This window comes from Mizuhopecten yessoensis, unplaced genomic scaffold, assembly GCF_002113885.1.
Source record: "Mizuhopecten yessoensis strain PY_sf001 unplaced genomic scaffold, ASM211388v2 scaffold9909, whole genome shotgun sequence".
In the NCBI taxonomy this organism is placed as follows: Eukaryota; Metazoa; Mollusca; class Bivalvia; order Pectinida; family Pectinidae; genus Mizuhopecten; species Mizuhopecten yessoensis.
Genome location: NW_018408283.1, coordinates 20,578 through 39,673, shown reverse-complemented (window position 1 = coordinate 39,673; position 19,096 = coordinate 20,578). Strand labels below are relative to the sequence as shown.

At 39.0% G+C, this 19,096-nt stretch overlaps 1 protein-coding gene across 1 annotated transcript in view; it reads right to left on the bottom strand.

Moving 5' to 3' along the window:
* Window positions 1–251: 251 nt before the first annotated feature.
* Window positions 252–19,096, bottom strand: part of LOC110459014 (kinesin-like protein KIF11) — a 37,040-nt gene continuing 18,195 nt past the window's right edge. Inside the window, exons 12-19 of the mRNA XM_021511031.1 lie at window positions 15,970–16,023; window positions 15,755–15,850; window positions 14,607–14,702; window positions 13,569–13,664; window positions 7,936–8,158; window positions 5,775–5,941; window positions 4,397–4,495; window positions 252–3,876 (exon numbers count right to left, since the gene is read on the bottom strand). Of these exons, the coding sequence (XP_021366706.1) occupies window positions 3,748–3,876; window positions 4,397–4,495; window positions 5,775–5,941; window positions 7,936–8,158; window positions 13,569–13,664; window positions 14,607–14,702; window positions 15,755–15,850; window positions 15,970–16,023 (960 nt within the window). The 3' untranslated portion in view covers window positions 252–3,747. The remainder of the gene's footprint in view (window positions 3,877–4,396; window positions 4,496–5,774; window positions 5,942–7,935; window positions 8,159–13,568; window positions 13,665–14,606; window positions 14,703–15,754; window positions 15,851–15,969; window positions 16,024–19,096) is intronic.

Here is a 19,096-nt window from a genome sequence, read left to right as displayed (position 1 = left end):
GGGGACTAGTAACCACAATGCCCAGGGTGGTGATATTTGGCATGTTAATATATTTCACCCTTATCCATTTACTTACTGGTGTGAGATTAACACTAAGTGAGCGTTACCAGTCCATTAGGGCCTCTTGCTCATAAAAATATCCCATATGAAATTTTATGAAAACATTTCCATCAGTTAGAAATAGATGCTAATGATGTGATAATGTCTTGCCGATCGTCGTACAAGGAACATACATCACACAAAGACAGCTGTCTGGTTTTAAACAGATGTTTATTTCTATGCAGTCTTGCTTTTGGCATATTTTAGAGGCCATTTAAAAATCCAAAAAAACCCAAGATCATTTATTTCTAAAACTTGGATATGTAAGCACCAACAACAAACAAGCAGCTCACGTACATGATGAAGATGGTATACAGTTCATAAGTATGTCAAAAATCTCATGAAAGTTATTGAAATTTAATTTTCATCAAAAACTATCACATCAGGGCAACAATTGTGGACAAATTCCACAGCCGAGAAAGACCAAAAATAGTCTGAAAAAACCATCTGCTTTCCTGCCAAATCAAAAAATTATTAAGAGTCAGATTCAACCAAATATTGATCTGATTGAGGGAAGTGACTGGGCCAGAGTTACTGTGATACTGTATTGAGGGAAGCGACTGGGCCAGAGTTACTGTGATACTGTATTGAGGGAAGTGACTGGGCCTGAGTTACTGTAGTACTGTATTGAGGGAAGTGACTGGGCCTGAGTTACTGTAGTATTGTATAGAGGGAAGTGACTGGGCCTGAGTTACTGTGGTACTGTATAGAGGGAAGTGACTGGGCCAGTGTTACTGTGGTACTGTATAGAAGGAAGTGACTGGGCCTGAGTTACTGTAGTATTGTATTGAGGGAAGTGACTGGGTCTGAGTTACTGTGGTACTGTATTGAAGGAAGTGACTGGGCCTGAGTTACTGTGGTATTGTATAGAGGGAAGTGACTGGGCCTGAGTTACTGTGGTACTGTATAGAGGGAAGTGACTGGGCCTGAGTTACTGTGGTACTGTATTGAGGGAAGTGACTGGGCCTGAGTTACTGTGGTATTGTATAGAGGGAAGTGACTGGGCCTGATTTACTGTGGTACTGTATAGAGGGAAGTGACTGGGTCTGAGTTACTGTGGTACTGTATTGAGGGAAGTGACTGGGTCTGAGTTACTGTGGTACTGTATTGAGGGAAGTGACTGGGTCTGAGTTACTGTGGTACTGTATTGAGGGAAGTGACTGGGCCAGAGTTACTGTGATACTGTATTGAGGGAAGTGACTGGGCCTGAGTTACTGTGGTACTGTATAGAGGGAAGTGACTGGGTCTGAGTTACTGTGGTACTGTATTGAGGGAAGTGACTGGGCCAGAGTTACTGTGGTACTGTATAGAGGGAAGTGACTGGGCCAGTGTTACCGTGGTACTGTATAGAGGGAAGTGACTGGGCCAGTGTTACTGTGGTACTGTATTGAGGGAAGTGACTGGGCCTGAGTTATCGTGGTACTGTATTGAGGGAATTGACTGGGCCTGAGTTACTGTGGTACCGTATAGAGGGAAGTGACGGGGCCAGTTACTGTGGTACGGTATTGAGGGAAGTGACTGGGGCAGAGTTACTGTGGGACTGTTTTGAGGGAAGTGACTGGGCCAGTTACTGTGGTACGGTATTGAGGGAAGTGACTGGGCGAGTTACTGTGGTACTGTTTTGAGGGAAGTGACTGGGTCTGAGTTACTGTGGTACTGTATAGAGGGAAGTGACTGGGCCTGAGTTACTATGGTACTGTATAGAGGGAAGTGCATGACTGGGCCAGTTACTGTAGTACTGTATTGAGGGAAGTGCAGGACTGGGCCAGTTACTGTAGTACTGTATTGAGGGAAGTGACTGGGCCTGAGCTACTGTGGTACCACATTGAAGGAAGTGACTATGGATTGCGATCAACAGTTAATGTAAATTAAATACAAGTATGAAATAATTATATGATGAGATAAAATCAGGTTCAATAAATATGTTTAAAATTCTGTGTCTTAAAAACACCTTGTCCATATAAGTTAAAATACTTAATTATTATAGATACTTTTAAAAGCATAAAATACCTGCAAAATGAGGGACAACATGAGAACGGGTCAGAAGTACAGTGAAAACATAAAGTGTTAGGTAGACAACATGATGTGTTAGGTAGACAACATGATGTGTTAGGTAGACAACATGATGAAGTGACATTTTAAACAGCAGGCTATCAGCAAAGTGATCTACATACCGTATCTGATACAAGATCACTTAGACTCAATACAGGTAAATCAAATCAGACTCAATACAGGTAAATCAAATCAGATACAAGAACAATCCAACACTGCCTTTGCTTGTTTGGGGTGGTATGTTTTCCCATCACAAGGTTATACGAAGTTAGTGCCAAACTGTCAAGTCAACAAAAAATAGAAGAAATAAATCAATGCTCTGAATGTACAAGAGATGAAACATGACAAGATAATGAAAACAGAAACATGACAAGATAATGAAAACAAAAACATGACAAGATAATGAAAATAAAAACATATGAGAAGCAAGATTACCATGATGACTGCTTATTACATGTTAATTAAACAACTTTCTGTACGATTTAAATGTGTAACACATATGAGAGTGATCAATCTGAAGTATAGTTCATACAATGGAGATAATGGAGGACAACTCTAACAGCTAGTTATACAAGTACGGGAACATCACAATACAGAAACACCCCCTTGGATGTTATAATGGCAGATTGGTAAAGTAAACAACGTTTTACAGGTTTTAATTATGTGCACCCATCCTCTTTCCCAAACAATAGGTGGGTGCACTTATAAGGGGGTCTGGAAAGTTTATGAGTTAATATACGGTACTTTAGGGATACAATTTGATGATGTGCTGAACAAGCCCTATAAGAAGGCTAAACCAGTTGACACTACAAACGAACCCAGCCCTTCAGCCTGTTCAGAGTAATCTTGATGAATAGAAAATGTGATGAAAATGTTACTAGATAGAATGTGACATCATGAGATGAAAATGAAAATGAACGGAATATGATGAGATGAAATTAGATGAACTGCATTAAAGTGATCCATCCACATGTACATACGTATATGTATCTAACAAACTGTATATATAATAAATATTAGTCAAACTTGATCAATTTTCTGCACATGATCATGTATCCTGTTGAAAGACCATCAGTAATAAATCATAGCCCTATCAATCAAGAAACTACCTACACTGGTGACCATTGAAGCCTTACACACAGATAGCCACTCGCCTTACACACAGATAGCCACTCGCCTTACACACAGATAGTCACTCGCTTTACACACAGATAGCCACTCGCCTTACACACAGATAGCCACTCGCCTTACACACAGATGGCCACTCGCCTTACACACAGATAGCTGGGGTTTGATTCCCCTAATGGACATTAGAAGAGATGGGGTCACCTGCCCCACCATGTGGGTTTTCTCAGGGTACACTTGTTTCCTCCCACTAAAAGTCTCCCTGTGTGCTTCCAACCAAGCCAACAAGAGTGATATATATTTAATGATTTCACATTCATATTTATTGATTTTTTTGAATAAATACCTTAATCAACGAGTAAGACAAAAACTAATTAATTGAAATGTAAAAAAAGTATCTTAAACACATCGTGGCAAGTAATCGTTGTGTTGCTGAAAACAAGTTTTGTCTATGTTATATAAACTGCTGTATCAGGCCTCTGTTGGGTTGCGAGATTTCAAAGGGAGACGACTCTTGCCTCTGGGAGTTGTGTTGACATTGTTCTGTTTCACTTTAGAAGGCAACTTTGGCTTCCTGGTTTTGTTTTCTTTACTTGACATCTATAAAACAATGTAGAGCATGTTAATACTTCTCTGTAGATAGGAGTCAGTCAATGTACTTCATGAGTGTAGCTGTTTAAATAATGTTTTGTCTTGGAAAGTATCTTATAATCTATCTCCGTAAAAGCATGTCAGTTTTAGTGCCATAATCATGTACTACATATGTAATTATTTTGATGGGGTCATAAGTAAGAAAAAAAAATAAAAAATTGAATGTTATTTTTGCACATCTTGATAAAATCCTTCAACTGCTTAAAGCATTTAGATGAATATTTGTTCTGACTGGAAACATATTCACAAGTATTTTTGTTTATTTAAAAAAAATGCATTGAAGTTTTAGTTACCACACTGAATATTATTGTTGAGGAAATGTTTACTGGGATATATAAAAGTGTGATAAGCCACACTTTTAATTTTGATATCCTTCATATCATACATGTTGTGTTGCAAATGACACAGTTCAATCAATAGACAGGTGAATGTTGTCCAACATCAAGACTAATGTGTGGGGGAGCTATACCTTGCTGCTAGCTCGGCTTAAGCTGGACACTCCAGACGTACAGGAGGATTCACTGCCAACCTCACTAGGAGCAGATTCTACCTCCTCCGTCTCACTCGTCTGTAAATAAATAAGGCAACATAAAGTTAATAAAACATGTCTACAACAAACCCTAGAAAAAAACTAGAACTATAAACCAAAGGCTAACTAATACCCCACTCTCCTATATAAACTAGAACTGTAAGCCAAAGGCTAACTTATCCCCCCCCCCCTCGCCTATATAAACTAGAACTGTGAGCCAAAGGCTAACTAATACACCCCCACCCCCCGTCCTATATAAACAAGAACTGTGAGCCAAAGGCTACTAATACCCCACTCCTAAAGCTAGAACTGTGAGCCAGAGACTAACTAATACCCCCCCCCCCCCTATGGAAACCAGAACTGTAAACTAAAGGCTAGCTTAGGCAGAGCATTACAGAGCAATCCATAGTCTATCACCAGTAATGATTTCTTTATTGACTGAGCTGTACACTTATATAAGTATACAGGTCACTGACATACTTCCTGTACACCCTCCCAATGCCAAAACAGACTTGCAAACCAAATCTTGTTAGCCCAAATGAACCAGTTTTGCTGAAATCGTCCTAGTAGTTAAGAAAGAGTTGTCAGGACAAAGATTTTTAACAAAGGGCCATAATTCCTTAAAAAGTGGCGAAATAAAAAAATACTACCCTGATGCACGACATCAGGGGGCAATTACCATATCTGTTAAATTTCATTGCAATTGGCCAAGTAGATTAGGACGAGTTGTCTTGACAATATTTTTCAACAAACGGCCATTACTCCATAAAAATGGGTCAAATTGAAAAGATAATACCTGGATGCACAACATCAGGTATTAGTTATCATATCTGAAAACTTTCATTGAAATTGGCAGAGTAGTTTTGGAGGAGTTGTCCGGGCAAGCATTTTTCAACAAAGGGCAATAACTCCGTAAAAAAGGGTCAAAATGAAAAAATAATACCTGGACTTGATGCACAATTTCAGGTGGTAGTTGTGATATCTGGAAACATTCATTAAAATTGATCCTTAACTTTAGAAAGAGTTGTCCAGACAAAAAGTTTCAGGATTTTTCAACAACAAAGGGCCATAACTTCGTAAAAAAAAAGGGTCAGAATTAAAAAATAATACCTGGATGCACAACTTCAGATAGTAGTTATGATATCTAGAAAATTTCGTTGAAATTTGTCAATTACTTTAGAAGGAGTTGTCCAGACAAACTTTTTCTACAGACAGAAACTGTAACTATATCACTATAGGGCACCTGCATTTAGCGGAGACCTGATAACTGAGTAGTAAGATAGAATCAGGTTTATAAGATAACAGATGGTTGGTTTACCTTACTAACTCGACTTGACTCGGCCACAGCGTCCAGAGAACTGCTTAGGTCTGTAACAAGTGGGTCACTGTCGTAGTCAGCTCTGAAGTCGTTGAGTAGGATGTCATGCTCAGAGGTCTTTGTGAGCTGTAGCGGGTACGTCATGTTTCTTCTCTGTGGAGTTTTACCTGTGGAAAAGTCAGCGATTCTAATGTATTGATATCAAAAGTTATTCTCTGTATCCCCTGTGTAACTAGAGATATCTGTATTCCCTGTGTAACTAGAGATATCTGTATTTCCTGTGTAACTAGAGATATCTGTATTCCCCGTGTAACTAGAGATATCTGTATCCCTGTGTAACTAGAGATATCTTTATCCCCTGTGTAACTAGACATGTCTGTATCCCTGTGTAATTAGAGATATCTGTATCCCTGTGTAGCTAGAGATGTCTGTATCCCCTGTGTTACTATAGATATCTGTATCCCCTGTGTTCCTCGAGATATCTGTATCCCCTGTTTAACTAGAGATATCTATATCCCTGTATAACTAGAGAAATCTGTATCCCTGTATAACTTGAGATATCTGTATCCCTGTATACCTAGAGATATCTGTATCCCCGGTGTAACTAGAGATATCTGTTTCCCTGTGTAGCTAGAGATATCTGTATCCCCGTATAACTAGAGATATCTGTATCCCTGTATAACTAGAGATATCTGTATCCCTGTGTAGCTAGAGATATCTGTATCCCCTGTGTTACTAGAGATATCTGTATCCCCTGTGTAACTAGAGATATCTGTATCCCTGTATAACTAGAGATATCTGTATCCCTGTTTTACTAGAGATATCAGTATCCCCTGTGTGAATAGAGATATCTGTATCCCTGTATAACTAGAGATATCTGTATCCCTGTTTTACTAGAGATATCAGTATCCAGATATCTGTATTCCCTGTGTAACTAGAGATATCTGTATCCCCTGTTTAATCCCTGTATAATTAGAGATATCAGTATCCCCTGTGTAACTAGAGATATCTGTATCCCTGTGTAACTAGAGATATCTGTATTCCCTGTGTAACTAGAGATATCTGTATCCCCTGTTTAACTAGAGATATCTATATCCCTGTGTAAAATATCTGTATCCCCTGTGTAACAAAACTAGAGATATATGTATCCCTGTGTAACTAGAGATATCTGTATCTCGCGTGTAACTAGAAATATCTGTATCCCCTGTGTAACAAGAGATATCTGTATCCCCTGTGTAACAAGAGATATCTGTATCCCCTGTGGAACTAGAGATATCTGTATTTCCTGTGTAACTAGAGATATATGTATCCCTGTGTAACTAGTGATATCTGTATCTCGCGTGTAACTAGAGATATCTGAATGCCCTGTGTAACTAGAGATATATGTATCCCTGTGTAACTAGTGATATCTGTATCTCGCGTGTAACTAGAAATATCTGTATCCCCTGTGTAACTTGAGATATCTGTATCCCTGTGCAACTAGAGATATCTGTATCCGCTGTGTAACTAGAGATATCTGTATCGCGCGTGTAACTAGAGATATATGTATCCCCTGTTTAACTAGAGAAATCTGTATCCCTGTGTAACTATATACATCTGTATCCCCTGTGTAACTAGGGATATCTGTATCCCCTGTTTAACTAGAGACATCTGTATCCCCTGTGTAACTAGAGATATCTGTATCCCCTGTGTAACTAGAGATATCTGTATCTCGCGTGTAACTAGACTCCTATCAGTGGTGGATCTTACTTCACTTACAGGGCTTTTAATATCTTGTAGATCTATCATGATTTAGATATAAACATGATAATGAACTATTTCATAACACCATGAGTAAGATAAACAGGATCATTGACATGTCGTAACAGATTCTATTCATGATTCCTGCAATAATTCATGTAAATGATTTTATTTTTGACTTCAGAAAGCACTGACACATCATTATCACTGTCATAATTTAAGTTACTGAGACAGAATTCTCTCTAAAACAGTAATACAGAAAGTTGTCAATCAGCATCAGTAATTGTGTTATTAAGTGGAATCAATATACAGTGTTTATGTGTATTAAAATGAATAAGAAATCATCTTAGTACCTCAGTGAAGAGAAGCTCTATTGAAGCTGGGAGGTAGAAATACAATGAAATCTTTGTAACAATCCTACCTGTTGGGATGTCTTTCCTTAGTTCCTCGTGCAGAAAAGCCTCCACATCGTGTGAATGTCTTTGTAGGTCAGCTGACAAGTTATTTGACCAATCAGCAGTAAACTGTGCCTGTGTGTCCATGTCTGTCTGGCTGTCCTGAGTGTGGGCGGCCCACTGTTGTAGGTTTCCTTGCAGCTGGGACACCAGGTTATCTGTATGACTTTGGCTCTCCTTGATCAGAGTCTGTATGTAAAAGCCAACATTCTATATAGGAGATGTTGATATAGCAAAATGACAATCCTTCCGGTACAAAATGACAATCCTTCCGGTACAAAATGAACTAGGGAAATACAGCCTTTCAGAAAAATTCTGAAGTAAATCACTCAAGTACATGAACACCTGAATTATTATCCCAAACTTTCACGGGACATTATCATATCAAAGTCCTAAAAAATTATACTTGTTATTCCCTACTAAAAGCTCAGCATTTAGGATGAGCACAATGAGTGGTTCATCTGTAGTCAGTATAATGTGACCAGGTGAAGCACTGTGCTGTCTGCCTCTGCTGGTACCTTCAGCACGGTACCTAAGTGAGGTAACACTCTGAAGTCATTATAATGTGACCAGGTGAAGTACTGTGCTGTCTGCCTCTGCTGGTACCTTCAGCACGGTACCTAAGTGAGGTAACACTCTGAAGTCATTATAATGTGACCAGGTGAAGTACTGTGCTGTCTGCCTCTGCTGGTACCTTCAGCACGGTACCTAAGTGAGGTAACACTCTGAAGTCATTATAATGTGACCAGGTGAAGCACTGTGCTGTCTGCCTCTGCTGGTACCTTCAGCACGGTACCTAAGTGAGGTAACACTCTGAAGTCATTATAATGTGACCAGGTGAAGTACTGTGCTGTCTGCCTCTGCTGGTACCTTCAGCACGGTACCTAAGTGAGGTAACACTCTGAAGTCATTATAATGTGACCAGGTGAAGCACTGTGCTGTCTGCCTCTGCTGGTACCTTCAGCACGGTACCTAAGTGAGGTAACACTCTGAAGTCATTATAATGTGACCAGGTGAAGTACTGTGCTGTCTGCCTCTGCTGGTACCTTCAGCACGGTACCTAAGTGAGGTAACACTCTGAAGTCATTATAATGTGACCAGGTGAAGCACTGTGCTGTCTGCCTCTGCTGGTACCTTCAGCACGGTACCTAAGTGAGGTAACACTCTGAAGTCATTATAATGTGACCAGGTGAAGTACTGTGCTGTCTGCCTCTGCTGGTACCTTCAGCACGGTACCTAAGTGAGGTAACACTCTGTAGTCAGTATAATGTGACCAGGTGAAGCACTGTGCTGTCTGCCTCTGCTGGTACCTTCAGCATGGTACCTAAGTGAGTTAACACTCTGAAGTCATTATCAGATACATGCTAACACAAAGAGGCAAATGCACCAACATTCCAACTCCGCTCACATGCATACCGGTACATACAGAGCGGGGTCGGTCCAGCTCACATGCATACCAGTACATACAGAGTGGGGTCGGTCCAGCTCACATGCATACCGGTACATACAGAGTGGGGTCGGTCCAGCTCACATGCATACCGGTACATACAGAGTGGGGTCGGTCCAGCTCACATGCATACCGGTACATACAGAGCGGGGTCGGTCCAGCTCACATGCATACCGGTACATACAGAGTGGGGTCGGTCCAGCTCACATGCATACCGGTACATACAGAGTGGGGTCGGTCCAGCTCACATGCATACCGGTACATACAGAGTGGGGTCGGGTATTACTGAACACTTAAGGGGAAAACCTTTAACAACAAAGTGTGTTTTTACGCACTCAGGCTTGTATGGTAACATTTCTTAACTATAAGGCAATATTTCTACCAATATTAGGTTTGAATTGAGGGAGATATAACGTTATTATAAGGTTCGTTCTGTTACGTTACGTGGAGGTAGTTACTGAACCAGTCGGCAATTAATGAACACCATGGAGGGTATTACTGAGTACTTCTTTTATTTCTAATAAAATATCAATCAAATGTCTACAAATTGAATCAAACAGATCTTAAATGAACATTTCAGATAATACGGGGGCTGTACTAATGGTGGTCATCATCTATTCCAAAAAGTAATTTAGTTGATGTTTATAATTATTTTTTATTTTCTTAATTTAATAATAAAAGAGAATCCATCATAAATGTGATAAAAACTGGGTATTATTGGTACGGACCAAATTGCTAAGACTGTTTTGGCACGCCCCTGGATTTACAAGTCACTATGACGATGCTTGGGGCTGGAGCAAGTCTGTTGATTGTAGTAATAAAAGGGAGCGAACTCGACTCTCGTCTAATTTTTGACCTAGTTTCTATTGTTACAAATTTAGTCAACAGTACTGTGTTCAATAACTGCCGAACACCTCTATATGTCATCAATGGTAAATAAATGTCACGTTTACTGTAAATAGGGATAACTGGCAAGTAATGATTGTTCTTTGGATTTTTTCTTATTTCATAACTATGCATTCATTGTCATAAGTTGTGATGTTTCCATTTATATGGACGCTCATTGGCTGACCATCACTTCCTGTTTATAAGCAAATATGCTAAAATAGCCAGGATACCCAGAAGTAAACACATATTGGATAACAACTTGTGCAGTGGGTGTTTTTTTGGCCCACATTGCTAGTGCATGATGTTTTCAGCAGTCAGGAATGCTGATGAGTTGTCATGCACATAAAACACCAACAATATAAGAATTAATGCGATTTATCATTTGTGTTCAGTAACTGCCTCCGGTTCAGTAATACCCTAACGCGCTCTACACAGTCACATCTTAAAATGACCTGTTAATAGGGTGCCAAACCTTAGTTTCATCATAAATTGGCGTCATCAAAACTTCAAAGTGAAGGAAACTAATCATATATCATAAGCGACATATCTATTGTATTTTATTTCAGCTAAACAGCATACAGAATATACCAAAAACAGTTTATGTCAGAATATACCAAATACAGCTTATGTCTGAATATACCAAATACAGCTTATGTCTGAATATACCAAATACAGCTTATGTCTGAATATACCAAATACAGCTTATGTCAGAATATACCAAATACAGCTTATGTCAGAATATACCAAATACAGCTTATGTCTGAATATACCAAATACAGCTTATGTCTGAATATACCAAATACAGCTTATGTCAGAATATACCAAATACAGCTTATGTCAGAATATACCAAATACAGCTTATGTCAGAATATACCAAATACAGCTTATGTCAGAATATACCAAATACAGCTTATGTCAGAATATACCAAATACAGCTTATGTCAGAATATACCAAATACAGCTTATGTCAGAATATACCAAATACAGCTTATGTCAGAATATACCAAATACAGCTTATGTCAGAATATACCAAATACAGCTTATGTCAGAATATACCAAATACAGCTTATGTCAGAATATACCAAATACAGCTTATGTCAGAATATACCAAATACAGCTTATGTCAGAATATACCAAATACAGCTTATGTCAGAATATACCAAATACAGCTTATGTCAGAATATACCAAATACAGCTTATGTCAGAATATACCAAATACAGCTTATGTCTGAATATACCAAATACAGTTTATGTCAGAATATACCAAATACAGCTTATGTCAGAATATACCAAATACAGTTTATGTCAGAATATACCAAAAACAGCTTATGTCTGAATATACCAAATACAGCTTATGTCAGAATATACCAAATACAGCTTATGTCTGAATATACCAAATACAGTTTATGTCAGAATATACCAAAAACAGCTTATGTCTGAATATACCAAATACAGCTTATGTCAGAATATACCAAATACAGCTTATGTCTGAATATACCAAATACAGCTTATGTCAGAATATACCAAATACAGCTTATGTCTGAATATACCAAATACAGCTTATGTCAGAATATACCAAATACAGCTTATGTCAGAATATACCAAATACAGCTTATGTCTGAATATACCAAATACAGCTTATGTCAGAATATACCAAATACAGCTTATGTCAGAATATACCAAATACAGCTTATGTCTGAATATACCAAATACAGCTTATGTCAGAATATACCAAATACAGCTTATGTCAGAATATACCAAATACAGCTTATGTCTGAATATACCAAATACAGCTTATGTCAGAATATACCAAATACAGCTTATGTCAGAATATACCAAATACAGCTTATGTCTGAATATACCAAATACAGCTTATGTCAGAATATACCAAATACAGCTTATGTCAGAATATACCAAATACAGCTTATGTCTGAATATACCAAATACAGCTTATGTCAGAATATACCAAATACAGCTTATGTCAGAATATACCAAATACAGCTTATGTCTGAATATACCAAATACAGCTTATGTCAGAATATACCAAATACAGCTTATGTCAGAATATACCAAATACAGCTTATGTCTGAATATACCAAATACAGCTTATGTCAGAATATACCAAATACAGCTTATGTCAGAATATACCAAATACAGCTTATGTCTGAATATACCAAATACAGCTTATGTCAGAATATACCAAATACAGCTTATGTCAGAATATACCAAATACAGCTTATGTCTGAATATACCAAATACAGCTTATGTCAGAATATACCAAATACAGCTTATGTCAGAATATACCAAATACAGCTTATGTCTGAATATACCAAATACAGCTTATGTCAGAATATACCAAATACAGCTTATGTCAGAATATACCAAATACAGCTTATGTCTGAATATACCAAATACAGCTTATGTCAGAATATACCAAATACAGCTTATGTCAGAATATACCAAATACAGCTTATGTCTGAATATACCAAATACAGTTTATGTCTGAATATACCAAATACAGCTTATGTCTGAATATACCAAATACAGTTTATGTCAGAATATACCAAATACAGCTTATGTCTGAATATACCAAATACAGTTTATGTCAGAATATACCAAATACAGCTTATGTCAGAATATACCAAATACAGTTTATGTCAGAATATACCAAATACAGCTTATGTCAGAATATACCAAATACAGCTTATGTCAGAATATACCAAAAACAGCTTATGTCTGAATATACCAAATACAGCTTATGTCAGACCTGTAGGAGTTTGAAGCTGCAGCCCAGACACCAGCATGAACTTTGGCCTGTCTAGATGTGTCTGTCTGTAACACTAGATCTTACCTGTGTTATTGCCTGTCTAAATGTGTGTGTATGTAACACTAGATCTTACCTGTGTTATGGCCTGTATAGATGTCTGTGTCTGTAACACTAGATCATACTTGTGTTATAGCCTGTCTAGATGTCTGTGTCTGTAACACTAGATCTTACCTGTGTTATAGCCTGTCTAGAGGTGTGTGTATGTAACACTGGATATTACCTGTGTTATGGCCTATCTTACCTGTGTTATAGCTTGTCTAGATGTCTGTGTCTGTAACACTAGATCCTACCTGTGTTATAACCTGTCTAGATGTCTGTGTCTGTAACACTAGATCTTACCTGTGTTATGGCCTGTCTAGATGTCTGTGTCAGTAACACTAGATCTTACCTGTGTTATAACCTGTCTGGATGTGTCTGTCTGTAACACTAGATCTTACCTGTGTTAAGGTGTTGTGGTGTTCCTGTCCTGATCGTATCACTTCCCTGTGCTCAGCAGTTCTCTCTGTAATTGTTGCTAAATGCTGCACCCAAACCTGTCCACACACAAAAGAAGGTACTTGTACAAACATATAGACAATGATATAGGGCTGTACCATTACTGTTACTGTTGTGTCTACTAGGACATACAAACATATAGACAATGATATTAAATGCTGCACCCAAACCTGTCCACACACAGAATATACCAAAAACAGCTTATGTCTGAATATACCAAATACAGCTTATGTCAGACCTGTAGGAGTTTGAAGCTGCAGCCCAGACACCAGCATGAACTTTGGCCTGTCTAGATGTGTCTGTCTGTAACACTAGATCTTACCTGTGTTATTGCCTGTCTAAATGTGTGTGTATGTAACACTAGATCTTACCTGTGTTATGGCCTGTATAGATGTCTGTGTCTGTAACACTAGATCATACTTGTGTTATAGCCTGTCTAGATGTCTGTGTCTGGAACACTAGATCATACTTGTCTTATAGCCTGTCTAGATGTCTCTGTCTGTAACACTAGGTCTTACCTGTGTTATAACCTGTCTAGATGTCTGTGTCAGTAACACTAGATCTTCCCTGTGTTATCGCCTGTCTAGAGGTGTGTGTATGTAACGCTGGATATTACCTGTGTTATGGCTTGTCTAGATGTCTGCGTCTGTAACACTAGATCCTACCTGTGTTATAACCTGTCTAGATGTCTGTGTCAGTAACACTAGATCTTACCTGTGTTATAGCTTGTCTAGATGTCTGTGTCTGTAACCCTAGATCTTACCTGTGTTATAACCTGTCTAGATGTCTCTGTCTGTAACACTAGACCTTACCTGTGTTATGGCTTGTCTAGATGTCTGTGTCTGAAACTCTAGATCATACTTGTGTTATAGCCTGTCTAGATGTGTGTGTCAGTAACACTAGATCTTACCTGTGTTATCGCCTGTCTAGAGGTGTGTGTATGTAACACTCGATATTACCTGTGTTATGGCCTATCTTACCTGTGTTAAGGTGTTGTGGTGTTCCTGTCCTGATCGCATCACTTCCCTGTGCTCAGCAGTCCTCTCTGTAATTGTTGCTAAATGCTGCACCCAAACCTGTCCACACACAAAAGAAGGTACTTGTACAAACATATAGACCATGATATAGGGCTGTACCGTTACTGTTACTGTTGTGTCTTTAAGGTGTTGTGGTGTTCCTGTCCTGATCGTATCACTTCCCTGTGCTCAGCAGTCCTCTCTGTAATTGTTGCTAAATGCTGCACCCAAACCTGTCCACACACAAAAGAAGGTACTTGTACAAACATATAGACAACGCTAGGGCTGTACCATTACTTTAACTGTGTTGTCTACTAGGACATACAGACATATAGACAATGATCTAGGACTGTACCATTACTGGTACTGTTGTGTCTACTCGGACATACAAACATACAGACAATGATATAGGACTGTACCATTACTGGTACTGTTGTGTCTACTCGGACATACAAACATACAGACAATGATATAGGACTGTACCATTACTGTTACTGGTGTGTCTACTAGGACATACAGACATATAGACAATGATGCCTGTCTAGATGTCAGTGTCTGTAACACTAGGTCTTACCTGTGTTATCGCCTGTCTAGAGGTGTGTGTATGTAACGCTGGATATTACCTGTGTTATGGCCTGTATAGATGTCTGTGTCTGGAACACTAGATCATACTTGTGTTATAGCCTGTCTGTTACTGTTGTGTCTCTGTAACACTAGATCTTCCCTGTGTTATGGCCTATCTTACCTGTGTTATCGCCTGTCTAGAGGTGTGTGTATGTAACACTGGATATTACCTGTGTTATGGCCTATCTTTCCTGTGTTATAGCTTGTCTAGATGTCTGTGTCTGAAACTCTAGATCATACTTGTCTTATAGCCTGTCTAGAGGCGTGTGTATGTAACACTCGATATTACCTGTGTTATGGCTTGTCTAGATGTCTGTGTCTGTAACCCTAGATCTTACCTGTGTTATCGCTTGTCTAGATGTCTGTGTCAGTAACACTAGATCTTCCCTGTGTTATAGCCTGTCTGTTACTGTTGTGTCTCTGTAACACTAGATCCTACCTGTGTTATAGCCTGTCTAGACGTCTGTGTCTGTACCACTAGATCTTACCTGTGTTAAGGTGTTGTGGTGTTCCTGTCCTGATCGCATCACTTCCCTGTGCTCAGCAGTTCCCTCTGTAATTGTTGCTAAATGCTGCACCCAAACCTGTCCACACACAAAAGAAGGTACTTGTACAAACATATAGACCATGATATAGGGCTGTACCGTTACTGTTACTGTTGTGTCTTTAAGGTGTTGTGGTGTTCCTGTCCTGATCGCATCACTTCCCTGTGCTCAGCAGTTCTCTCTGTAATTGTTGCTAAATGCTGCACCCAAACCTGTCCACACACAAAAGAAGGTACTTGTACAAACATATAGACCATGATATAGGGCTGTCCCATTACTATTACTGTTGTGTCTACTAAGACATACAAACATATATACAATGATATAGGGCTGGACCATTACTATTACTTTTGTGTCTACTAGGACATACAAAACACTGGGTGTGTCTACTAGGACATACACACATATAGACAATGATGCCTGTCTAGATGTCTCTGTCTGTAACACTAGGTCTTACCTGTGTTATGGCCTATCTTACCTGTGTTATAACCTGTCTAGATGTCTGTGTCTGGAACACTAGATCATACTTGTCTTATAGCCTGTCTAGATGTCTGTGTCTGGAACACTAGATCATACCTGTGTTATAGCTTGTCTAGATGTCTGTGTCTGGAACACTAGATCATACTTGTGTTATAGCCTGTCTAGATGTCAGTGTCTGTAACACTAGGTCTTACCTGTGTTATGGCTTGTCTAGATGTCTGCGTCTGTAACACTAGACCTTACCTGTGTTATGGCTTGTCTAGATGTCTGCGTCTGTAACACTAGATCATTCTTGTGTTATAGCCTGTCTGTTACTGTTGTGTCTCTGTAACACTAGATCTTCCCTGTGTTATAGCCTGTCTGTTACTGTTGTGTCTACTCGGACATACAAACATACAGACAATGATATAGGCACACAAAAGAAGGTACTTGTACAAACATATAGACCATGATATAGGGCTGTACAATTACTGTTACTGTTGGGTCTACTAGGACATACAGACATATAGACAATGATCTAGGACTGTACCATTACTGGTACTGTTGTGTCTACTATGACATACAAACATATATACAATGATATAGGGCTGGACCATTACTATTACTTTTGTGTCTACTAGGACATACAGACATATAGACAATGATGCCTGTCTAGATGTCTCTGTCTGTAACACTAGACCTTACCTGTGTTATGGCCTATCTTTCCTGTGTTATAGCTTGTCTAGATGTCTGCGTCTGTAACACTAGATCTTACCTGTGTTAAGGTGTTGTGGTGTTCCTGTCCTGATCGTATCACTTCCCTGTGCTCAGCGGTTCTCTCTGTAATTGTTGCTAAATGCTGCACCCAAACCTGTCCACACACAAAAGAAGGTACTTGTACAAACATATAGACAACGCTAGGGCTGTACCATTGCTGTAACTGTTGTGTCTTCTAGGCCATACAAACATATAGACCATGATATAGGGCTGTACAATTACTGTTACTGTTGGGTCTACTAGGACATACACACATATAGACAATGATCTAGGACTGTACCATTACTGTTGTGTCTACTAGGACATACAAAACACTGGGATGTTGATGACCAGGTTGAGGAAAAGAAATAGTTTATACCTGATAGTCCTGAGCTTATTATTTTTATCATGGATTGTGATTTGTTTGTGAGCCATTTACTATGCGGAGATTTCTTGGTTATTTACTAGCCATTTACTATGTGGGGACTTCTTGGTTATTTACTAGCCATTTACTATGTGGGGACTTCTTGGTCATTTACTAGCCATATACTATGTGGGTACTTTTTGGTTATTTACTAGCCACTTACTATGTGGGGACTTCTTGGTCATTTACTAGCCATATACTATGTGGAGACTTCTTGGTCATTTACTAGCCATTGACTATGTGGAGACTACTTGGTTATTTACTAGCCATTCACTATGTGGGGACTTCTTGGTTATTTACTAGCCACTTACTATGTGGAGACTTCTTGGTCATTTACTAGCCATATACTATGTGGAGACTTCTTGGTCATTTACTAGCCACTTACTATGTGGAAACCTCTTGGTCATTTACTAGCCATTTACTATGTGGAGACTTCTTGGTCATTTACTAGCCATTCACTATGTGGAGACTTCTTGGTCATTTACAAGCCATATACTATGTGGAGACTTCTTGGTCATTTACTAGCCATTCACTATGTGGAGACTTCTTGGTCATTTACTAGCCATTTACTATGTGGAGACTTCTTGATCATTTACTAGCCATTCACTATGTGGGGACTTCTTGGGACAGTTTGTTTGGGAGTATTTTAATGTTGAGGACTTATCTGCTGGGTTAGGGTAATTGTGTAAACGGTAAGACAGTTTGTTTGGGAGTATTTGTGTAAACGGTAAGACAGTTTGTTTGGGATTATTTGTGTAAACGGTACGACAGTTTTGAGGACTTATCTGCTGGGTTAGGGTTAGGGTAGCTGGGTTAGGGTTAGGGTAATTGTGAAAACAGTAAGACAGTTTGTTTGGGATTATTTGTGTAAACGGTACGACAGTTTGTTTGGGAGTATTTTAATGTTGAGGACTTATCTGCTGGGTTAGGGTTAGGGTAATTGTGTAAACGGTAAGACAGTTTGTTTGGGAGCATTTTAATGTTGAGGATGTACCTGCTGGGTTAGGGTTAGGGTAATTGTGTAAACGGTAAGACAGTTTGTTTGGGAGTATTTTAATGTTGAGGACGTACCTGCTGGGTGTGGCTGTTTATATCTCTGATTTTCTGTCTGATGTCCTCACACGTCTCTGTAGACTTAGTGTAATTGTGTAAACGGTAAGACAGTTTGTTTGGGAGTATTTGTGTAAACGGTACGACAGTTTGTTTGGGAGTATTTTAATGTTGAGGACTTATCTGCTGGGTTAGAGTTAGGGTAATTGTGTAAACAGTAAGACAGTTTTGTTTGGGACTATTTCAATGTTGAGGACGTACCTGCTGGGTTAGGGTTAGGGTAATTGTGTAAACAGTAAGACAGTTTGTTTGGGAGTATTTGTGTAAACGGTACGACAGTTTGTTTGGGAGTATTTTAATGTTGAGGATGTACCTGCTGGGTTGGTGTTAGGGTAATTGTGTAAACGGTACAACAGTTTGTTTGGGAGTATTTTAATGTTGAGGATGTTCCTGCTGGGTTGGGGTTAGGGTAATTGTGTAACCGGTGCAACAGTTTGTTTGGGAGTATTTTAATGTGGAGGACGTACCTGCTGGGTTAGGGGTAGGGTAATTGTGTAAACGGTACAACAGTTTGTTTGGGAGTATTTTAATGTTGA